The sequence below is a fragment of the Eleutherodactylus coqui genome, chromosome 8 (genome assembly GCF_035609145.1).
Source record: "Eleutherodactylus coqui strain aEleCoq1 chromosome 8, aEleCoq1.hap1, whole genome shotgun sequence".
NCBI lineage: Eukaryota > Metazoa > Chordata > Amphibia > Anura > Eleutherodactylidae > Eleutherodactylus > Eleutherodactylus coqui.
The window spans coordinates 6,641,269-6,667,299 of record NC_089844.1 but is presented as its reverse complement, the minus strand read 5'-3'; the positions used below and the strand labels follow the sequence as shown (position 1 = coordinate 6,667,299).

The 26,031-nt window shown below is 45.9% G+C and overlaps 1 protein-coding gene across 1 annotated transcript in view; it reads left to right on the top strand.

Moving 5' to 3' along the window:
- Positions 1–727: 727 nt before the first annotated feature.
- Positions 728–26,031, top strand: part of LCT (lactase) — a 110,136-nt gene continuing 84,832 nt past the window's right edge. Inside the window, exons 1-6 of the mRNA XM_066577325.1 lie at positions 728–1,235; positions 10,078–10,148; positions 12,022–12,102; positions 17,895–17,994; positions 19,709–19,787; positions 20,762–21,428. Of these exons, the coding sequence (XP_066433422.1) occupies positions 728–1,235; positions 10,078–10,148; positions 12,022–12,102; positions 17,895–17,994; positions 19,709–19,787; positions 20,762–21,428 (1,506 nt within the window). The remainder of the gene's footprint in view (positions 1,236–10,077; positions 10,149–12,021; positions 12,103–17,894; positions 17,995–19,708; positions 19,788–20,761; positions 21,429–26,031) is intronic.

Genomic DNA, 26,031 nt, shown 5'->3' with positions numbered 1-26,031 from the left:
GCGACCAGTTCCAGCGCCATTGTGTGTAAGAGAAACAGAAAGACTCCAGTGGGCAAAAGAGCGCAAAACTTGTATCACTGAGCAGCGGGAAAACATCCGCTCTTTAGCACTACAATTCCTACTGTGGAGGGTGGCTGTGGGGCCAGTTAGGGTTGTCAGAGGGGTCCCGCCGCCTGTGAGTTGCTGAACATAGTTGTATGAAGGCGCATGCTGCAGCTCAGAATCCAAGATGGCACCTGCCTCCTGTGCTGGCACTGCACCCCTCTGCCAACCGCTGGCTGCATCCTCCTGGGAAAGGGGAGAGCCGGTCCTTCTGCATCCGGACCTGCAGGTGGCACAAGATGATATAGCGGCCGCAAGTGTGACACGGGATGTACAGGAAAAATAACCTGAATGACAAGATGAAGTCGGCCGGTAGGGTAGACCAGAGAGCTCATGTCAGACACCTAATGCATGTAACCGTCAGCAGTGACAGCGGCCCTGAGCGGCAGCCTGAGCTCCTGCAGCACCTCATTACCTCTTACTAAATGCTTCCTCTGCAATGTCATTATCAGCACCAAAGATAAGACCTCTAATGACCATTTTATGGCCTTTCTCTGTGTATAAAGCCCTTGTCGGGTACAACTGGGGATACAAAGTGGCCAGAATGGCCCCAGCCGTAGAAGGGCTCCTCTTGCTGCTCCTCTCATCCATGTACCATGGACTCAGCAGTGAAGTCCTTGAAGACATGGCCATTGCTGGACCTCTGTGCAGCAGCAAGGCTCGTCCCCTTAATGACGTGGGGTCAGGCGGACGATTTCATTGTAACAAGGTTTTAAATGATTTTAAAAAACAAATTTCGACTCTACAGCAGTATGGTGTCACGCACTACAAGGTCCAGCTAGCCATGGAGGCTGCATCCCTCAAGGAGAAGACCCGAGACAGTGAAGAAGGAGCCCTGCAGTGTTACAGGACGCTTCTCCAGGACCTGAATGCAGCCAACATCAGACCAATTGTCATCCTGCATGGCAGCGACCTCAGTAGATTCTCTGCAGATGCCACGAAGACTGGCAGGAGCCCCGCTGATGCCTATGTGGAGTATTCAGAACTTGCATTCCATTTATTTGGGGATTTGGTTCATACCTGGATTACATTTGACGTTCCTGCAGATCTAACAGATTCACAATCCCTGCAGCTTCTGCTGGATGCCCATGAGAGAGTATACAAGTCTTACCACCAGAAATACCCAGTGGGAGGTAAGTTATCAGCCGAAAACCAAGATAGATAACGAATGAAATGCAAAAACTGGAAAATACCACAAACTAAGGTGGTACAACGGGTAATCTAGAAAATACATTAAAATGGTTGGAACTAATCACACATATATATACTAGGGGATTATTCTTATAGCATTAAAGACGGTATATAATCATTTAAAAGCTTCCAATACAAGAAATTATGAAGAGAAATGTATAATACTGCCCCCTATGTACAAGATGTGAGGGATTAGCGTTTAGGGGCAGTAGCAGCATGGGCATCCGCGGCCAGAAACAGTGACACCGGGCACCAACGTTCTTTAGTCCAGGCTTTGCCTGGGTTTATTGCAGCAGAAACAAAACCAAAACAGAAATAAACACCTGCTCGTCTGAGCGCTCACTATACATCTGCTTGTTCCTGACTACTCACTGTCAGAATACTTATTGCTTGCTGCACATAGCCAGTCCAGTCCTCAGACCTGTGAAGGTCTCACCACACCCTCCTGAGTGTTGAGGTTAGGGGCGTCACCCTGTCAACCTCGCCTTTTGGCTCTCTCACAGCCCACACGCTGGGCTAGCCGGGCTCCTTGCTCCGCAGAGCCCTCTCTCTGGCTCTCAGCCAGACGCTCTCTCTCTCTGACCGGCAGGCCCAGGCTTTATAAGGCCTGGTACCAGCCTCACCTGGTACATGGGAGTGGCCATCCCACCCTTCGCTTTGACCACTCCAGCAAATGCCGGCCCGAACTATGCGGCTTGGAGCCACTTACAAAACTACAATGTGTCAGTAACATAGCGTTACTGACACAGAAATGCTGGCTACCTCCACCGAGCCCAGGCCACTCGGTGGCACGTATCCACCCTAAACACTTTGTCAGTCACTGTCTCACAAAGAATATAACTACTATAATACTGCCTCCTATGTACAAGAATATAACTACTATAATACTGCTTCTATGTACAAGAATATAACTACTATAATACTGCCCCGTATGTACAAGAATATAACTACTATAATACTGCTCCCTATGTACAAGAATATAACTACTATAATACTGCCCCCTATGTACAAGAATATAACTACTATAATACTGCCTCCTATGTACAAAAATATAACTACTATAATACTGCCCCCTATGTACAAGAATATAACTACTATAATACTGCCCCCTATGTACAAGAATATAACTACTATAATACTGCCCCCTATGTACAATAATATAAGTACTATAATACTGCTCCCTATGTACAAGAATATAACTACTATAATACTGCCTCCTATGTACAAGAATATAACTACTATAATACTGCTCCTATGTACAAGAATATAACTACTATAATACTGCCCCCTATGTACAAGAATATAACTACTATAATACTGCTCCCTATGTACAAGAATATAACTACTATAATACTGCTCCCTATGTACAAGAATATAACTACTATAATACTGCCTCCTATGTACAAGAATATAACTACTATAATACTGCCCCCTATGTACAAGATTATAACTACTATAATACTGCTCCTATGTACAAGAATATAACTACTATAATACTGCTCCTATGTACAAGAATATAACTACTATAATACTGCCTCCTATGTACAAGAATATAACTACTATAATACTGCTCCTATGTACAAGAATATAACTACTATAATACTGCTCCTATGTACAAGAATATAACTACTATAATACTGCTCCTATGTACAAGAATATAACTACTATAATACTGCCCCCTATGTACAAGAATATAACTACCATAATACTGCTCCCTATGTACAAGAATATAAGTACTATAATACTGCCCCCTATGTACAAGATTATAACTACTATAATACTGCTCCTATGTACAAGAATATAACTACTATAATACTGCTCCTATGTACAAGAATATAACTACTATAATACTGCCTCCTAAGTACAAAAATATAACTACTATAATACTGCCCCCTATGTACAAGAATATAACTACTATAATACTGCCCCCTATGTACAAGAATATAACTACTATAATACTGCTCCTATGTACAAGAATATAACTACTATAGTACTGCCCCCTATGTACAAGAATATAACTACTATAATACTGCTCCCTATGTACAAGAATATAACTACTATAATACTACTCCTATGTACAAGAATATAACTACTATAATACTGCCCCCTATGTACAAGAATATAACTACTATAATACTACTCCTATGTACAAGAATATAACTACTATAATACTGCCCCCTATGTACAAGAATATAACTACTATAATACTGCTCCCTATGTACAAGAATATAACTACTATGATACTGCCCCCTATGTACAAGAATATAACTACTATAATACTGCCCCCTATGTACAAGAATATAACTACTATAATACTGCCTCTTATGTACAAAAATATAACTACTATAATACTGCTCCTATGTACAAGAATATAACTACTATAGTACTGCCCCCTATGTACAAGAAAAAAACTAATATAATACTGCCCCCTATGTACAAGAATAAAACTACTATAATACTGCCCCCTATGTACAAGAATATAACTACTATAATACTGCCCCCTATGTACAAGAATATAACTACTATAATACTGCCCCCTATATACAAGAATATAACTACTATAATACTGCCTCCTATGTACAAGAATATAACTACCATAATACTGCCCCCCTATGTACAAGTATATAACTTCTATAATACTGCCCCCTATGTACAAGAATATAACTACTATAATACTGCTTCCTATGTACAAGAATATAACTACTATAATAGTGCCCCCCTATGTACAAGTATATAACTCCTATAATACTGCCCCCTATGTACAAGAATATAACAACTATAATACTGCCTCCTATGTACAAGAATATAACTACGATAATACTGCCTCCTATGTACAAGAAAATAACTACTATAATACTGCCCTATATACAAGAATATAACAACTATAATACTGCTCCTATGTACAAAAATATAACTACTATAATACTGCCCCCTATGTAAAAGAATATAATTTCTATTATACAGCTCCTACATATAAGAATATAACTACTATAATACTGCCCCCTACGTACAAGAATATAACTACTATAATACTGCGCCCTATGTACAAGAATATAACTACTATAATACTGCGCCCTATGTACAAGACTATAACTAATATAATACTGCCCCCTATGTACAAGAATATAACTACTATAATACTGCCCCCTATGTACAAGAATATAACTACTATAATAGTGCCTCCTATGTACAAGAATATAACTACTATAATACCGACCTCTATGTACAAGAATATAACTACTATAATACTGCTCCCTATGTACAAGAATATAACTACTATAATACTGCCCCCTATGTACAAGAATATAACTACTATAATACTGCCCCCTATGTAAAAGAATATAACTTCTATTATACAGCTCCTACATATAAGAATATAACTACTATAATACTGCCCCCTACGTACAAGAATATAACTACTATAATACTGCGCCCTATGTACAAGAATATAACTACTATAATACTGCGCCCTATGTACAAGACTATAACTAATATAATACTGCCCCCTATGTACAAGAATATAACTACTATAATACTGCCCCCTATGTACAAGAATATAACTACTATAATAGTGCCTCCTATGTACAAGAATATAACTACTATAATACCGACCTCTATGTACAAGAATATAACTACTATAATACTGCTCCCTTTGTACAATAATATAACTACTATAATGCTGCCCCCTATGTACAAGAATATAACTACTATAATACTGCCTCCTATGTACAAGAATATAACTGCTATAATACTGCCCCCTCTGTACAAGAATATAACTACTATAATACTGCCCCCTCTGTACAAGAATAAAACTACTATAATACTGCCCCCCATGTACAAGAATATAACTACTATAATAGTGCCTCCTATGTACAAGAATATAACTACTATAATACCGACCTCTATGTACAAGAATATAACTACTATAATACTGCTCCCTATGTACAATAATATAACTACTATAATGCTGCCCCCTATGTACAAGAATATAACTACTATAATACTGCCTCCTATGTACAAGAATATAACTGCTATAATACTGCCCCCTCTGTACAAGAATATAACTACTATACTACTGCCTCCTCTGTACAAGAATATAACTACTATAATACTGCCCCCTATGTACAAGAATATAACTGCTATAATACTGCCCCCTATGTACAAGAATATAACTACTATAATACTGCTCCCTATGTACAAGAATATAATTACTATAATACTGCCTCCTATGTACAAGAATATAACTACTGCAATACTGCCCCCTATGTACAAGAATATAACTACTATAATACTGCTCCTATGTACAAGAATATAACTACTATAATACTGCCCTCCTATGTACAAGAATATAGCTACTATAATACTGCCTCCTCTGTACAAGAATATAACTACTATAATACTGCCCCCTATGTATAAGAATATAACTACTATAATACTACCCCCTATGTACAAGAATATAACTACTATAATACTGCCCCCTATGTACAAGAATATAACTACTATAATACTGCTCCTATGTACAAGAATATAACTACTATAATACTGCTCCTACGTACAAGAATATAACTACTATAATACTGCGCCCTATGTACAAGAATATAACTACTATAATACTGCGCCCTATGTACAAGACTATAACTAATATAATACTGCCCCCTATGTACAAGAATATAACTACTATAATACTGCCCCCTATGTACAAGAATATAACTACTATAATAGTGCCTCCTATGTACAAGAATATAACTACTATAATACCGACCTCTATGTACAAGAATATAACTACTATAATACTGCTCCCTATGTACAATAATATAACTACTATAATGCTGCCCCCTATGTACAAGAATATAACTACTATAATACTGCTCCTATGTACAAGAATATAACTACTATAATACTGCCTCCTATGTACAAGAATATAACTACTATAATACTGCTCCTATGTACAAGAATATAACTACTATAATACTGCCTCCTATGTACAAGAATATAACTACTATAATACTGCTCCTTATGTACAAGAATATAACTACTATAATGCTGCCCCCTATGTACAAGAATATAACTACTATAATACTGCCCCCTATGTACAAGAATATAACTACTATAATACTGCCTCCTATGTACAAGAATATAACTGCTATAATACTGCCCCCTCTGTACAAGAATATAACTACTATAATACTGCCCCCTCTGTACAAGAATATAACTACTATAATACTGCCCCCCATGTACAAGAATATAACTACTATAATACTGCCCCCTATGTACAAGAATATAACTACTATAATACTGCCCCCTATGTACAAGAATATAACTACTATAATACTGCCTCCTATGTACAAGAATATAACTACTATACTACTGCCTCCTCTGTACAAGAATATAACTACTATAATACTGCCCCCTATGTACAAGAATATAACTGCTATAATACTGCCCCCTATGTACAAGAATATAACTACTATAATACTGCTCCCTATGTACAAGAATATAACTACTATAATACTGCCTCCTATGTACAAGAATATAACTACTGCAATACTGCCCCCTATGTACAAGAATATAACTACTATAATACTGCTCCTATGTACAAGAATATAACTACTATAATACTGCCCTCCTATGTACAAGAATATAGCTACTATAATACTGCCTCCTATGTACAAGAATATAACTACTATAATACTACCCCCTATGTACAAGAATATAACTACTATAATACTGCCCCCTATGTACAAGAATATAACTACTATAATACTGCCCCCTATGTACAAGAATATAACTACTATAATACTACCCCCTATGTACAAGAATATAACTACTATAATACTGCCCCCTATGTACAAGAATATAACTACTATAATACTGCCCCCTATGTACAAGAATATAACTACTATAATACTGCCTCCTATGTACAAGAATATAACTACTATAATACTACCCCCTATGTACAAGAATATAACTACTATAATACTGCTCCTATGTACAAGAATATAACTACTATAATACTGCCCTCCTATGTACATGAATATAACTACTATAATACTGTCCCCTATGTACAAGAATATAACTACTATAATACTGCCTCCTATGTACAAGAATATAACTGCTATAATACTGCCCCCTCTGTACAAGAATATAACTGCTATAATACTGCCCCCTCTGTACAAGAATATAACTACTATAATACTGCCCCCCATGTACAAGAATATAACTACTATAATACTGCCCCCTATGTACAAGAATATAACTACTATAATACTACCCCCTATGTACAAGAATATAACTACTATAATACTGCCTCCTATGTACAAGAATATAACTACTATAATACTGCCTCCTCTGTACAAGAATATAACTACTATAATACAGCCTCCTCTGTACAAGAATATAACTACTATAATACTGCCTCCTATGTACAAGAATATAACTACTATAATACTGCCCCCTATGTACAAGAATATAACTACTATAATACTGCCCCCTATGTACAAGAATATAACTACTATAATACTGCTCCTATGTACAAGAATATAACTACTATAATACTGCCCCCTATGTACAAGAATATAACTACTATAATACTGCTCCTATGTACAAGAATATAACTACTATAATACTGACCCCCATGTACAAGAATATAACTACTATAATACTGCTCCTATGTACAAGAATATAACTACTATAATACTGCTCCTATGTACAAGAATATAACTACTATAATACTGCCCCCTATGTACAAGAATATAACTACTATAATACTGCCCCCTATGTACAAGAATATAACTACTATAATACTGCTCCTATGTACAAGAATATAACTACTATAATACTGCCCCCTATGTACAAGAATATAACTACTATAATACTGCTCCTATGTACAAGAATATAACTACTATAATACTGCCCCCTATGTACAAGAATATAACTACTATAATACTGCCTCCTATGTACAAGAATATAACTGCTATAATACTGCCCCCTCTGTACAAGAATATAACTACTATAATACTGCCCCCTCTGTACAAGAATATAACTACTATAATACTGCCCCCCATGTACAAGAATATAACTACTATAATACTGCCCCCCATGTACAAGAATATAACTACTATAATACTACCCCCTATGTACAAGAATATAACTACTATAATACTGCCTCCTATGTACAAGAATATAACTACTATAATGCCTCCTATGTACAAGAATATAACTACTATAATACTGCCTCCTATGTACAAGAATAATACTACTATAATACTGCCCCCTATGTACAAGAATATAACTACTATAATACTGCCCCCTATGTACAAGAATATAACTACTATAATACTGCTCCCTATGTACAAGAATATAACTACTATAATACTGCCCCCTATGTACAAGAATATAACTACTATAATACTGCTCCCTATGTACAAGAATATAACTACTATAATACTGCTCCCTATGTACAAGAATATAACTACTATAATACTGCTCCTATGTACAAGAATATAACTACTATAATACTGCCCTCCTATGTACAAGATATAACTACTATAATACTGCTCCCTATGTACAAGAATATAACTACTATAATACTGCCCCCTATGTACAAGAATATAACTACTATAATACTGCCCTCCTATGTACAAGAATATAACTACTATAATACTGCTCCCTATGTACAAAAATATAACTACTATAATACTGTTCCGTATGTACAAGAATATAACTACTATAATACTGTTCCGTATGTACAAGAATATAACTACTATAATACTGCTCCTATGTACAAGAATATAACTACTATAATACTGCCCCCTATGTACAAGAATATAACTACTATAATACTGCCTCCTCTGTACAAGAATATAACTACTATAATACTGCCCCCTATGTACAAGAATATAACTACTATAATACTGCCCCCTATGTACAAGAATATAACTACTATAATACTGCCCCCTATGTAGAAGAATATAAGTCCTATAATACTGCTCCCATGTACAATAATATAACTACTATAATACTGCCCCCTATGTACAAGAATATAACTACTATAATACCGCCCCCTATTGACCAGAGTATGGACGCAGACCATTTAGATGAGTGTCATTTATTGTATGTTGTACGGGTGCCGTTTCCTCTCGGGTCGTAGTTAGTCTTACTGTAATTACTATTTCCTGTCTGTCTGAACCTTCTGCTCTCATTGTTCTTTCCTGTTGCTCCTTGCGACTTGCATGTATCATGCGGTAATAAATCACACGGTGACCTTTGCACACAAATAAGTCTTGATTGTGCAATGAATATGGGGAACAGATAAGGCGTTGCGGATCAGAGTGCAGCACACGGGGAATACAGAGTCTAAAGCGAGATGCGTTGTCTGTGTGTTTTTGAGCCTTTTCTTATTGATGTTCTATCTCATCAATAATCGGTTGGGATCTGCACCGATCAGCTGACTCCTGGGGCTGTTGTCTGTGTGGAAGCGGATATCGCTGTTCATATGGCAGTGGCCCAGTTTGGTACTGCAGGCAGACTATAGACTGTAGAGCCGCTACAATAGTGATAGCTCTATCGGCTTCTAGCGCTGCCCAGGTCCAGAAATCAGCTGATTGGTTGCTATTCCTGCCGATCAACTACTGACTTTTGATTTTCCCCCAATCCTGACTTTGTGAAATATATAAATTGGGCCACTTGACATGAGGGGGAACCTCTCTGTGGGCGTCTCTCCTCTGATGCCTCACTCCTGAGTTAGGATGCTGACAATGATATGTGACGTATTGGTATCCTCAGGTGGACACTTATCTATTGCTCTCGGTCCAGCAGCCCTGAGCTCATCTCCGTCAATCCTCCCTCGAGTCCTGGTAAGTGCAGTCCTCCTTTGTCATTTGGCTTCCATGTAAACCGCCTGCTTAACACCAGAGGGGGTGAAGGGGAAAGTAATGAGAGGGATCCTCCTGAATCACTTGGGCGATCTACCAAGACTTCTACTAAACTCCACAAGTTCACTTGTTTCATGGTGACAACACTCAGGCCCAGCTGGGCCACACCATGTTCTGTGGGTCCAGCTCACACCAGCAGTCTCTAGTCATTAACCATCAGCTTACCTCTGGCTCTGCTGCTTGCTCCTCCCTCAGTCAATGCTCCTCGGGGGAGGAACCAGCAGTCTATGTGCAGGCTGCTTAGGCACCCTAGGCGATCTCACCGCATATACACAAACTCTTATTCTATGGACTCTCTGGTCCTCCTCGTGCCACAATGCACCCCTGTCACTTTGACCTCTGCATGCACGCTGACATGTTCTGGAAGCTGGAACATGAATAGCAGCGCCTCGTGTGGCACCAATAAAGCAGCATGTGAACAGTATTTAGAGCCACTCACCTGGGAACGTCCAGTGTAGCTGGTGGCTGCCCATGCCTCTCCTACAGCCGGATATCATTAGACAGGTTGTGCTTGGAGCACAGAGCGGCGCCAGAGCGGGAAACAGCGAGGCAAGTATTAGGTTCCAACAGGCGAAGAGAACTGGCGACGTGCTTCACCGCCAAGGACCAGGTATGACCCGACAAAGCCACCGATCCTTGGCTGTGAAACGCGTAACCAGTCCTCCTAGCCTGTTGGAACCACTAATCAAATACTTGCCTCGCTGTCTCCCACCCGGCACTGCTCTGTGCTCCAAGCACAACTCCTCAACAGATTATGATGATTCAACGCCGTCCGCCGGGGCCAACATACAAAGTGCAAGCACAACATGCAAGTTATCCCCCATCCACAGCATCTTCACAGGATGGGGGTTATTTGCTGATCGGTGGGGGTCTCATGGCTTAGGTTCCTGCTGCACTCAAGAAAGGGGGTCCCATGTCCTCCACAGTAAGGGGGAGACTAAATGAAGTACCGGTCGCACAAGTGCACTAGCGCTCCATGCCCTTTGGGAGGGCCGGACACCTGGGCTGCATACCGGGTATTCGCATCACTCCTGTTGAAATGAATGGAGCGCTGACTGCACCTCCAGAGCTGCATTCACAGTGACATCAGCAGGGGAGCGAAGAAGCGACCCCTGTGGGGACACGGGAGTCCCGTTCTCCAGACTGATGGGGGTCTCTGTGGAGAGACCCCACTGATGAGCACACTATATCCTGGGGACGAGGGGAAATTGATATTCTGGGACAATCCATTTAAAGGCGTTTTCCAGGACTGTGGTCAGATCAGTAGAGGTCCGTTGCCTGGGGGCCACCATGCTCAGGTAGCCCCCTCTAAGGGCCCTGAAGTCACATTCATTGGTCATATGGCCTATTCAAGTGAAGGCAAATGAGCTGCTCTGACATGTTGGCGCTGTGCCTGGTAGCGGCCTGAGCCCTGTGGCTGGTTGTCAGGGGTTGGCGACTCATCTGATATAGGACTTCAGTATCCTAGACACAGGAAACCCCCGTAGAAGAGCGACTATTGGCTTACGAGCTGCAAGCCGCTGAGTCTGAGGAGGTAAGATTTGGCTTTCTGCTGCCCCCTGTTGTTGGCGCTCTCCCTATATAGGTGCGCGATGTAGTCCTCGTGTTGTGTGTGCGCTGCGCAGCCCGCCGTGCGGTCACCAAGGTAACAGCGGGGATGGTGAGCATAAAACCATATGCCCACCCCATGAAGCCCCCATAGCAGCCGCAGGGGCTCCCTCTTCAGTACACAAGCCCTTGCACATAGAGAGTAATGGAGTCACGTAAACCAATCAAGCGATGCCGTGTGTTTCAGGAAACGGTGGACTTTCTTGCGCTGAACATGCAGTATGACTGCCGCAACGTGGAGCAGCTGCAGGACTGGACTACAACGCAGGTGAGGAAACCGACACAATGTAGGTCTTACTGCAGATCACCTGCAGGTCGGCAGTAAGAGGTAAGTGTCTGTAGAGGTTGTGGTCGCCCCATATGACACTGTCCTAGAAATGACACACAATTCTTTAGGGCTCCGTTATGAATTCTGCTCCGGAGCCCAGAAGCTTCACGTTACTCCACTGATGCAAATCCGAAAGTTCCCTTACTTCTAAAGAGAGTTAGCACTGCGGGGTCCCTCATTAACCCCTTAATGACGGCGGCCGTTAGGGTCTTTATTCTGATGTGTTGTCTCTGACGCCAGGGGAGCGGGTGCTCAGCTCTTGACTAACAGCAGGAAGCGGAGACCCCCCTGCAGTTTAACCCTCCACATGCCACGGTCAGTGCGCTATGTTTGCAGGGTCCCGATGGGTTGCTATGGCAGCTACGGTGCCTCAGCCATTGTCACACTGGTATACTGATGGAGGCGACAGCATTAGGAGGACGATAAAACATGGCGCGATCCCCTAATGGGGCGAAAAGAAAAAGGAAAAACAAATCTCATCTAAATTAAAAACCTCGAACCCCCTTACTATGTAAAAAACAAATCCTAGTAGTATCGCTGTGTTCGTAATCACCCAGAGGAAAAAGGTAAGTACGTGAGTTAACCCTCGCAGAGCACGTCATGAGAAAAATACAGAAAACATGGCGAAAATAGCTCATTATGCCTCTCGCCTTACAAAAAACAGAATACAAAGTTACCAAAATGTTGCGAGGATCAATAAATGGTGCCGCTATAAAGTACAACTCTTCGAAAAAAGTAGCCCTCACATCGCACCGCTGACAAGAGAAGAAGAAGCTCCGGGGGCTCCCACAGCAATACACAAAAAAAAAACATATAAATTTGGTATTAACATAATTGTACCGGCCGGCAGAATTAATTTATTATACTATTTATATCACACGGGGGTGGGGTGATAAAGGAGGCGGAGCACGGTGGGGGGGTGATACAGAAGGTACCAGAGCAGGAGGCGGAGCACGGGGGGGGGGGTTGATACAGGAGGCGGAGCACGGGGTGGGGTGATACAGGAGGTACCGGAGCAGGAGGCGGAGCACGGGGGTGGGGTGATACAGGAGGTACCAGGGCAGGAGGCGGAGCACGGGGGTGGGGTGATACAGGAGGTACCAGGGCAGGAGGTGGAGCACGGGGGTGGGGTGATACAGGAGGTATAGGGGCAGGTGGTGGAGCACGGGGGTGGGGTGATACAGGAAGTACAGGGGCAGGTGGTGGAGCACAGGGGTGGGGTCAAACAGGAGGTACAGGGGCAGGCGGTAGAGCACGGGGGTGGGGTGATACAGGAGGTATAGGGGTAGGCGGTGGAGCACGGGGGTGGGGTGATACAGGAGGTACAGGGGCAGGTGGTGGAACTCTGGGTTGGGGGGATACAGGAGGTATAGGGGCAGGTGGTGGAGCACGGGGGTGGGGTGATACAGGAGGTACAGGGGCAGGCGGTGGAGCACGGGGGTGAGGTGATACAGGAGGTATAGGGGCAGGCGGTAGAGCACGGGGGTGGGATGATACAGGACGTATAGGGGCAGGCAGTAGGGCATGGGGTTGGGGTGATACAGGAGGTTTAGGGGCAGGTGGTGGAGCACGGCGGTGGGGTGATACAGGAGGTACTGGGGCAGGTGGTGGAGCACAGGGGTGGGGTGATACAGGAGGTATAGGGGCAGGTGGTGGAGCACGGGGGTGGGGTGATACAGGAGGTACTGGGGCAGGTGGTGGAGCACGGGGGTGGGGTGATACAGGAGGTATAGGGGCAGGTGGTGGAGCACGGGGGTGGGGTGATACAGGAAGTACAGGGGCAGGTGGTGGAGCACAGGGGTGGGGTCATACAGGAGGTACAGGGGCAGGCGGTAGAGCATGGGGGTGGGGTGATACAGGAAGTACAGGGGCAGGTGGTGGAGCACGGGGGTGGGGTGATACAGGAGGTATAGGGGCAGGTGGTGGAGCACGGGGGTGGGGTGATACAGGAGGTATAGGGGCAGGTGGTGGAGCACGGGGGTGGGGTGATACAGGAGGTATAGGGGTAGGCGGTGGAGCACGGGGGTGGGGTGATACAGGAAGTACAGGGGCAGGTGGTGGAACTCTGGGTTGGGGGGATACAGGAGGTATAGGGGCAGGTGGTGGAGCACGGGGGTGGAGTTATACAGGAGGTACAGGGGCAGGCGGTGGAGCACGGGGGTGAGGTGATACAGGAGGTATAAGGGCAGGCGGTAGAGCACGGGGGTGGGATGATACAGGACGTATAGGGGCAGGCAGTAGGGCATGGGGGTGGGGTGATACAGGAGGTATAGGGGCAGGTGGTGGAGCACGGGGGTGGGGTGATACAGGAGGTACTGGGGCAGGTGGTGGAGCACAGGGGTGGGGTGATACAGGAGGTACTGGGGCAGGTGGAGCACGGGGGTGGGGTGATACAGGAAGTACAGGGGCAGGAGGTGGAGCACGGGGAGGGGGTGATACAGGAAGTACAGGGGCAGGTGGTGGAGCACGGGGGTGGGGTCATACAGCAGGTACAGGGGCAGGTGGTGGAGCACGGGGGTGGGGTGATACAGGAGGTACTGGGGCAGGTGGTGGAGCACGGGGGTGGGGGGTGATACAGGAAGTACAGGGGCAGGAGGTGGAGCACGGGGAGGGGGTGATGCAGGAAGTACAGGGGCAGAAGGTGGAGCACGGGGGTGGGGTGATACAGGGGGAATGTTGTGGAGCATGGCGGTGGGGTGATACAGGAGGTACTGGGGCAGGAGGCGGAGCACACGGGAGGGGTGATACAGGGGGAAGGCTGTGGAGCAAGGGGGTGGGGTGATACAGGAGGTACTGGGGCAGGAGGCGGAGCACAGGGGAGGGGTGATACAGGAGGTATAGGGGTGGAGTGATACAGAAGGCACAGGGGCAGGCGGTGGAGCACGGGGGTGGGGTGATGAGAAGGTACTGGGGCAGGAGGTGGAGCACGGGGGTGGGGGGATACAGAAGGTATAGGTGGTGGAGTGATACAGAGGGTACAGGGGCAGGTGGTGGAGCATGGGGGTGGGGTGATACAGGAGGTACAGGGGGAAGGTTGTGGAGCAAGGGGGTAGAGTGATACAGGAAGAAGGTACAGAGGCAGGCTGTGGAGCACAGGGGTGGGGTGAAACAGGAGGTACTGAGGCAGGAGGCGGAGCACGGGGTGGGGTGATACTGGTGGTACTGGGGCAGGAGGCGGAGCACAGGGGTGGGGTGATACAGGAGGTACGAGGGCAGGAGGTGGAGCACAGGGGTGGGGTGATACAGGAGGTACTGGTGCAGGAGGCGGAGCACGGGGTGGGGTGATACAGGAGGTACTGGTGCAGGAGGCGGAGCACGGGGTGGGGTGATACAGGAGGTACTAGGGCAGGAGGCGGAGCATGGGGTGGGGTTATACAGGTGGTACCTGGCGGAGCAAAGGGGTGGGTTGATACAGGAGGTACCAGGGCAGGAGGCAGAGCACAGGGGTGGGGTGATACAGGAGGTACCGGGGCAGGAGGCGGAGCACTGGGGTGCGTGATACAGAGGGTAAACGGGGTGGAGTGATACAGAAGGTACAGGGGCAGGTGGTGGAGCATGGGGGTGGGGTGATACAGGAGGTACTTGGGCAGGAGGCGGAGCACGGTTGTGGGGTGATATAGAAGGTACAGGGGCAGGAGATGGGGTACAGGGGTGGACTGATATAGGAGGTACAAGGGCAGGTGGAGCACGGGGGTGGGATGATGCAGGAAGCAGAGCATGGGGGTGGGGTGATACAGGAGGTACGAGGGCAGGAGGCGGAGCACAAGGGTGGAGTGATACAGAAGGTATAGAAGGTGGAATGATACAGGAGGTACTGGGGCAGGTGGTGGAGCACTGGGCTGGGGTGGTACAGGAGGTACTGGGGCAGGAGGCTGAGTACAGGGGTGGGGTGATACAGGTGGTACTGGGGCAGGAGGCGGAGCACGGGGGTGGGGTGAAACAGGAGGTACCGAGGAAGGAGGTGGAGTACAGAGGTGGGTGATACAGGAGGTACCAGGGCAGGAGGCAGAGCACGGGGGTGGGGTGATACAGGAGGTACTGGGGCAGGAGGTGGAGCACGGGGGTGGGTGATATAGGAGGTACCAGAGCAGGAGACAGAGCACAGGGTTGGGGTGATATAGAAGACATAAGGGCAGGTGGAGCACGGGGGTGTGGTGATACAGGAGGTACCAGGGCAGAAGGCGGAGCACAGGCGTTGGGTGATACAGGAGTGGCAGGAGGCGGAGCACGGGGGTGGGGTGATACAGGAGGTACCAGGGCAGAAGGCGGAGCACAGGGGTGGTTTTATACAGGAGGGGCAGGAGGTTGAGCACGGGGGTGAGGTGATACAGGAGGTACCAAGGCAGGCGGCGGAGCACGGGGGTGGGGTGATGGGGTGATACAGGAGGTACCAGGGCAGAAGGCGGAGCACAGGCGTTGGGTGATACAGGAGTGGCAGGAGGCGGAGCACGGGGGTGGGGTGATACAGGAGGTACCAGGGCAGAAGGCGGAGCACAGGGGTGGTTTTATACAGGAGGGGCAGGAGGTTGAGCACGGGGGTGAGGTGATACAGGAGGTACCAAGGCAGGCGGCGGAGCACGGGGGTGGGGTGATGGGGTGATACAGGAGGTATCAGGGCAGGAGGCGGAGCACGGGGGTGGAGTGTTACAGAAGGTAATGGGGCAGGAGGTGGAGCACGGGGTTGGGGTGATACAGAAGGTAATGGGGCAGGCTGTGAAGCAAGGGGGTGACACAGCAATGTGACGATAACCTGTGATATACAGTTTTTAGGACACAAACGGGGTGGGGGCAGTACAGGAGGTGTGGGGCAGGAAATGTACATGATAGGCAAAAGTGGAAAGTCATAGGGAGGGGCAGAGGGCATACTGTGGGGGACTAGATCAGGAGATTTGGTATGCCTCCATGATGAGGTGCAGTTTTATGGCGTGTCTGAAGTTCCGTGTTTCGGGGATTGTCTGGATGCCTTGGGGTAGAGCATTCCAGAGGATGGGTGCTGCTCTGGTGAAGTCCTGGAGGTGAGCATGTGAGGTCCGTATTAGAGCGGTGTTTAGTCTGAGTGTGTTAGCGGATCGGAGTGAGCGGGCTGGGTGGTGTATGGACAGGAGGGAGGCGATATATGGTGGTGCGGTGCCATGCAGAGCTTTGTGGGTGAGGGTGATGAGTGTGACTTGAGTTCTGTAGCGGATGGGCAGCCAGTACAACTTGTCTCACAAAAACAACCCCCATACAGCCGTACAGAAAGACAAATGAAGTTCTGGCTCCTGGAATGTAACAAAAAAACAAAATGAAAAATTAGTTAGTCACGAAGGCACAAACGGACTTGGTCACTAAGAGGTTAACTACCATTGAGTAGTTTGGAGAGTATTGCGCTTTCCGGAGGGCCCCGCTCATTCATACAACACATAGACAGGCCATTGATTTAATTGAACAACATGCAATGCTTCACTTTTCCTCTGGGGGCGCAGCAGCGGAATTGAACACTTCTTCCTAGGTCTCTCTTTACATTAAGGCTCATCACTGGGGTCCCAGCAGCAGGACCCCTCTAACAAAAAGGAAACATCCAAAACATACAAGACCCTCGTGGACTATAAACCAGAACTGAACCTATTGTAAGTCAGCGTGCAGCTTGGGGCCACATTGTAAACGCACATTTAGCCTCCTGGATGTCTTCCTCCCACCGCTGTACCTGTCACCACAGGCTGTATAATGTCCGGCTGTCTCTGTTATTACAGGCCATCAGGACGCCGGCGGACGTGGTGGTTTTCAGCTTCGCGGTCACGGGCTGCGGCTCCGCAGAAGAGGAGTATCGCTCTCTCTTTACAATGCTTAAAGGTAATGTGGTGATGTGAATACAATCTGTGGCAGACAAAGGGTTAAAGTGGAGCCATGAAGCTGGATCGGGGTAGGACTCGGGGACTGGCAAAGTCCCAAGAGCTTACCAGGGGCTAAGTGCGGCTGTCTTCCAGAAGTCCCTATTGAAGGGGGGGATGGGCTCGGGCCGCCTGCCCGTGTTGCTTGAACTGGTTAAAGGGATGTTCTGGTTACAAGATGTTGGTTCACATTTTACCTTGATGGGTGAAAACTGACAGATCGGTGCGTCTGCGCCATTGTGCGGAATGCAGCCGCTGCGGCCCATGCGCCGCTACAGAAATGGGATAATGCATCTAAAGCTGTGAAATACGGTGACGGGTTCCCCATTTTCGGGAGTGGTGGGGATCCCAGAGGCCGGACACCCACTGATGAGTGAAACAATCTAAACCAGAATAGCCCTGTAATAGTTTCACTCCAGATGGCGTGATACCGGATTCTGCAGCCACGTGTGGTCGGGGTCAGGCAGAACCTCGCTCAGTAAATAGATGCGAATTGTTTCTGTTCAGATGCTCAATGCAGGACAACTGGTCCATTACTGCGGCGGCTCCAAAGTCACTGCACCAGCAACTTGCTCCACCGGCTGCAACAACTCACATTAAACTACTAACAACCACTTGTTCGTGAGTATGTGAGTGCTTCTGATGCTCTGCCTCTGGTGATGTCATTGATCGGCCCCCTGGTGACATCATCGCTCCACACACACACACTCTGGTGACGTCATCGCAGGTCCTGCAACGTATATAAAACACAGACCCTGGCCGACAGAAGAACAACACAGTTAGGGCTCTTGGAAGGGGAGGACAAACATAACAAAGTGAGAATATAACTGTGTGTGGGGATCAGGATGGATGTACCATGTAGCAGAGCTGTGTGTGTGATGTGCATGTAGCAGAGCTAGTCTTATATATGCAATACATACTGCGAGCCCAAAACAGCCAACTCCGTCCAGACCTCAAAGACAAGAAGAAAATCACAGGTTAATAAAGGAAGATAGGATTGGCTTCTTCAGGCACATCTGTGGGAACTCTGAGGCTCCATGTGGGGGCGCTCCTGTTACCGTACCCGGTAGGTGGAAGTAATGGGGTACTTGCAGCCTCCATAGTTCTGACGCAGAGATGACCCAGTGACTGAATGAGTGCTGCGTCCTGCATGGTCTTTGGGCAAAGTTTGTGCTTTAAATGGCTTTGTAAAGGTCAATACAAGCCCGGCATCGGGCGCATCATTCGTAAGGAGCATGATCTGGAGGGAGCATCGTCCGCAGGGAACATCATCAGAAGGGTGCATCGTCCGCAGGGCACATCGTCTGCAGGGCGCATCATCCACAGGGCGCATCGTTTGCAGGGAGCATTATCCGCAGGGCACATCACCCGCTGGGCGCATCGTCCGCAGGGAGCATCATCCGCAGGGCATGTAAAGGCCCTTCTGCACAGGCTGGTAATAAGGTGCCAATACATGAACAAACGCTCATTAATCTGCTAATTGGCTGTTTCATGCAAATCCTCATCTCCAATGTAAGGGGGCCGTGCTGATGACAAATGATCATATTACCCGCTGGTCATCCCCCTCTGTGGGTGGCGGTAAGGAGTGCCCATCTACAAGCTGCTTGCTGCTCGGCGCTCCTTATATTGGGCTCAGTAGTCCTGTAAGTTACATTAACCAGTTCTTTATCTTGCAGTATTTGGCGGGTCTCCTGCAGAGGTCAGAGGTTACGACGTCAGTCACTTTATCCCGCAGTCCGATGACTATCAGGAAAGGTTGGTGCAGGATATTCTATCCGTCCTTTTATGCAGAGTTAATGCTTATTGTACGTTTTTCTCGGGGTGTGACTTGTTGGTTCTTCGCTCTGGAAGCCGTGTCTACTGGCTATACAAGCAGTCCCTGCAGCGGCGTGTCCTGTGACCATCTAATTGTCATGGCGTCCTTCTAATAGCCCCACTTACACGTTATAATAGCGGTATCTGGAGGTGAGGCCGGCGCACTTCCTGATCACTTTTATTTTTGTTTTGCTCAGTTTCAACCAGCATAAAAATCCCCGGCGGTCCGCTGACCTCTCGCTCCGTGTAGACCTAGAAGTGAAGTGCTGAGCGAGGAGTGAGCGATCCTCAGAGGTGATCTGCCTGTCTAAACGCTCAGCACGAGCGCCAACAACCAGCGGTGACGCCACTCCCCGTGCGCTCGTTTAAGCGATATCTGCCTCATGTAATATGGCAGAACAAATAGGGATCATTATTGGTTTCGGTAGCCTGAGGAGCCGGCCATCTAGCAGAGAGGACTTCTGTATGCGGCACAGCCAATGATATTCACTTATATGGCTGGCCGAATGGATGGGCCTATGAGTGTCCAAGAAGCTAATTCAAAAGTGACAATCAATATGGCTGCACTTCCTGTCGTCACTTTTTCAAAACTGGCTGCCAGAAATAATTACAGAAATGCTAATAAAACTTAGTTGCCAAACTATAATTTAGGGCTCGTTCGCACTGCTGCCGTTCCACTCTTCGGCTCCGTCCTCGGATGCGGCACGTGCCGGCCCTGAGTAGCAGATGGGTCTTAGTGACTCTAATAGGGTCCCTCCAGCATGTTCTGTATGCTGGCCTTTCATGGAGATCTGCAGACAGAGGCTCCAAACAGAGTCTCCGGGCCGGCGTGAACGGGTGATCACTAGTACACGGCCCACCTCACATGGGTGGCCATCCTCTTATGTCATTTTCTCACCCTCGTTGTATTTCAGGCCGGAGTTGGTGGCAGGAACGTCCCGCTCAGCATTTACCGCAGTAATGGAGGCATTTGCCCACCAGACGCCGGCAGAGAGAGACGTCTTCCTGCACGACACGTTCCCCAGCGGCTTCCTGATGGGTTCGTCCTCTGCAGCCTTCAAAGTAGAAGGGGGCTGGGCCGAGGGAAAGAAAGGACGGTCCATATGGGATGTTTTTGGTCAACAGGGCCAAGCTGATGGCAATGCAACGGCCGATGTGGCCTGCGACAGCTACCACAAGCTTGACTACGACGTGTATCTTCTGAAGGGCCTGCGGGCTCAGCTCTACCACTTCACCATCTCCTGGGCCAGAATATTTCCAACCGGACTGAATACCACAGTCAACTCTGCAGGCGTGAAATATTACAACCGACTAATTGACAGGTTAATCAAAGAAAATATTAAGCCAATGGTGACCCTGTCCCACTGGGACCTGCCCCAAGCTCTGCAGGCGTCCGGGGGCTGGCAGAGTAACGCCACCATCCAGGCATTCGGGGACTATGCGGACTTCTGCTTCAGCAGTTTTGGGGACAGAGTTAAACACTGGATAACCTTCCATGAACCTTGGGTGGTGAGCTACGCTGGCTACGGCACCGGACAACATGCGCCCGGGATCAAGGATCCAGGAAAGGCCTCCTTCCAGGTACAAACAGGAAGGGAAACCTAAATATTTCTACTATTTTATGTAAAATACATTATTTTTGTTAAGTAACTGGAAAAGATTGTAGACGGATATTTTGGTTGCGCACGGAACAGAAAATATTAACTTTTTATTAGGAGAAAAGTCACATCTGGAAATATTATACAGTCCGGGGGGAGCGACAGAGTCAGAGGAGAAGGAGATACCTAGACCTAACTACCCCACTAGAGCCACGTCCGCAAAGAGCCACTAGAAAGCTAAGACAGCGGAGAGAACTTTTCAGCTCCCCATCAATTACATATTCTGCCTTAATCAACTGACTGCCGGCTCAGGCAGCGCAGTGACATCGTTGTATCACCGGCCGGTCCCAACCTGCAGGGAGGGGATCTGCTTGTCATGCAAACAGTGAATTAGGTACGTTGTTTTTAATTAGGAGTAACATAGTGTGTCTCCTCAGTGTCCTCACATGTCGGTTTTTGGCTCCTCCATATATCAATCTGGCCTCTGCATGTTTGAGGGCTATGTGGTTTATATGCCGGCCCTCTTGTATCACTGAGTATGTCGCCGCCTTCTGTCAGTTTTACCATAGTATGTATGGCCAACAGAGACCCCCGTCCATCCAGTTCAGCCTGTTACTCCCCATGTGGATCCAGAGGAAGGCAAAAAAAAGCAACGAGGTAGAAGACAATTTTCTGCATTTCAGGGGAAAAAAATTCCTTCCCAACTCGCATCTGGCAATCAGAATAATCCCCGGATCACCGACCCTCCTGACTAATCAGTGATATAACATGCAATATTGTAACACTCAAGAAGGATGTCCAGAACCTCTTATACTCATATCGTATCACCGCCACCGCGCCCTCAGGAGAGAATCAATAGTCTCACTGCTCTTACAGTAAAGAACCCCTTCTATGTTGTAAAAACCTTCTATGCTCTAGATGTGGAGAGCGCCCCCTTGTTACAGTCCTGGGTATAATAGATGATGGGAGAGATCTCTGTACTGACCCCTGATATATTATACATAGTTATTAGAGCGCCCCCTTGTTACAGTCCTGGATATAATAGATGATGGGAGAGATCTCTGTACTGACCCCTGATATATCCATACATAGTTATTAGAGCGCCCCCTTGTTACAGTCCCGAGTATAATAGATGATGGGAGAGATCTCTGTACTGACCCCTGATATATCTATACAAAGTTATTAGAGCACCCCCTTGTTACAGTTCTGGGTATAATAGATGATGGGAGAGATCTCTGTACTGACCCCTGATATATTATACATAGTTATTAGAGCGCCCCCCCTTGTTACAGTCCTGGGTATAATAGATGTTGGGAGAGATCTCTGTACTGACCCTTGATATATCTATACATAGTTATTAGAGCGCCCCCTTGTTACAGTCCTGGGTATAATAGATGATGGTAGAGATCTCTGTACTGACCCCTGATATATCTATACATAGTTATTAGAGCGCCCCCTTGTTACAGTCCTGGGTATAATAGATGATGGGAGATCTCTGTACTGACCCTTGATATATCTATACATAGTTATTAGAGCGCCCCCTTGTTACAGTTCTGGGTATAATAGATGATGGGAAGGATCTCTGTACTGACCCTTGATATATTATACATAGTTATTAGAGCGCCCCTTGTTACAGTCCTAGGTATAATGGATGATGAGAGAGATCTCTGTACTGACCAGTGATATATTGTACATAGTTATTAGAGCGCCCCCCCTTGTTACAGTCCCGAGTATAATAGATGATGGGAGAGATCTCTGTACTGACCCTTGATATATCTATACAAAGTTATTAGAGCGCCCCCTTGTTACAGTTCTGGGTATAATAGATGATGGGAGAGATCTCTGTACTGACCCCTGATATATTATACATAGTTATTAGAGCGCCCCCTTGTTACAGTCCCGAGTATAATAGATGATGGGAGAGATCTCTGTACTGACCCTTGATATATCCATACAAAGTTATTAGAGCGCCCCCTTGTTACAGTCCTAGATATAATAGATGATGGGGGAGATCTGTGTACTGACCCCTGATATATTATACATAGTTATTAGAGCGCCCCCTTGTTACAGTCCTGGGTATAATAGATGATGGGAGAGATCTCTGTACTGACCCTTGATATATCTATACATAGTTATTAGAGCGCCCCTTGTTACAGTCCTGGATATAATAGATGATGGGAGAGATCTCTGCACTGACCCCTGATATATTATACATAGTTATTAGAGCGCCCCCTTGTTGCAGTCTTGGATATAATAGACGATGGGAGAGATCTCTGTACTGACCCCTAATATATCTATACATAGTTATTAGAGCACCCCCTTGTTACAGTCCTGGATATAATAGACAATTGGAGAGATCTCTGTACTGACCCCTGATATATCTATACATAGTTATTAGAGCGCCCCCTTGTTACAGTCCTGGGTATAATACATGATGGGAGAGATCTCAGTACTGACCCCTGATATATCTATACATAGTTCTTAGAGCACCCCCTTGTTACAGTCCTGGGTATAATAGATGATGGGAGAGATCTCTGTACTGACCCCTGATATATCTATACATAGTTCTTAGAGCGCCCCCTTGTTACAGTCCTGGTATAATAGATGATGGGAGAGATCTCTGTACTGACCCTTGATATATCTATACAAAGTTATTAGAGCGCCCCCTTGTTACAGTTCTGGGTATAATAGATGATGGGAGAGATCTCTGTACTGACCCCTGATATATTATACATAGTTATTAGAGCGCCCCCTTGTTACAGTCCCGAGTATAATAGATGATGGGAGAGATCTCTGTACTGACCCTTGATATATCCATACAAAGTTATTAGAGCGCCCCCTTGTTACAGTCCTAGATATAATAGATGATGGGGGAGATCTGTGTACTGACCCCTGATATATTATACATAGTTATTAGAGCGCCCCCTTGTTACAGTCCTGGGTATAATAGATGATGGGAGAGATCTCTGTACTGACCCTTGATATATCTATACATAGTTATTAGAGCGCCCCTTGTTACAGTCCTGGATATAATAGATGATGGGAGAGATCTCTGCACTGACCCCTGATATATTATACATAGTTATTAGAGCGCCCCCTTGTTGCAGTCTTGGATATAATAGACGATGGGAGAGATCTCTGTACTGACCCCTAATATATCTATACATAGTTATTAGAGCACCCCCTTGTTACAGTCCTGGATATAATAGACAATTGGAGAGATCTCTGTACTGACCCCTGATATATCTATACATAGTTATTAGAGCGCCCCCTTGTTACAGTCCTGGGTATAATACATGATGGGAGAGATCTCAGTACTGACCCCTGATATATCTATACATAGTTCTTAGAGCACCCCCTTGTTACAGTCCTGGGTATAATAGATGATGGGAGAGATCTCTGTACTGACCCCTGATATATCTATACATAGTTCTTAGAGCGCCCCCTTGTTACAGTCCTGGTATAATAGATGATGGGAGAGATCTCTGTACTGACCCCTGATATATTATACATAGCTATTAGAGCGCCCCCTTGTTACAGTCCTGGATATAATAGAAGATGGGAGAGATCTCTGTACTGACCCTTGATATATCTATACATAGTTTTTAGATTACCCCCTTGTTACAGTCCTGGGTATAATAGATGATAGGGGAGATCTCTGTACTGACCCCTGATATATCTATACATAGTTATTAGAGCGCCCCCTTGTTACAGTCCTGGATATAATAGACAATTGGAGAGATATCTGTACTGACCCCTGATATATCTATACATAGTTATTAGAGCGCCCCCTTGTTACAGTCATGGGTATAATAGATGATGGGAGAGATCTCTGTACTGACCCCGAATATATCTATACATAGTTATTAGAGCGCCCCCTTTTTACAGTCCTGGGTATAATAGATGATGGGAGAGATCTCTGTACTGACCCCTGATATATTATACATAGTTATTAGAGCACCCCCTTGTTACAGTCCTGGTATAATAGATGATGGGAGAGATCTCTGTACTGACCCCTGATATATGTATACATAGTTATTAGAGTGCCCCCTTGTTACAGTCCTGGGTATAATAGATGATGGGAGAGATCTCTGTACTGACCCCTGATATATCTATACATAGTTATTAGAGTGCCCCCTTGTTACAGTCCTGGGTATAATAGATGATAGGAGAGATCTCTGTACTGACCCCTGATATATTATACATAGTTATTAGAGCACCCCCTTGTTACAGTCCTGGTATAATAGATGATGGGAGAGATCTCTGTACTGACCCCTGATATATGTATACATAGTTATTAGAGTGCCCCCTTGTTACAGTCCTGGGTATAATAGATGATGGGAGAGAACTCTGTATTGACCTCTGATATATTATACATAGTAATTAGAGCGCCCCCTTGTTACAGTCCTGGTATAATAGATGATGGGAGAGTTCTCTGTACTGACCCCAGATATATTATACATAGTTATTAGAGTGCCCCCTTGTTACAGTCCTGGGTATAATAGATGATAGGAGAGATCTCTATACTGACCCCTGTTAAATCTATACATAGTTATTAGAGCACCCCCTTGTTACAGTCCTGGGTA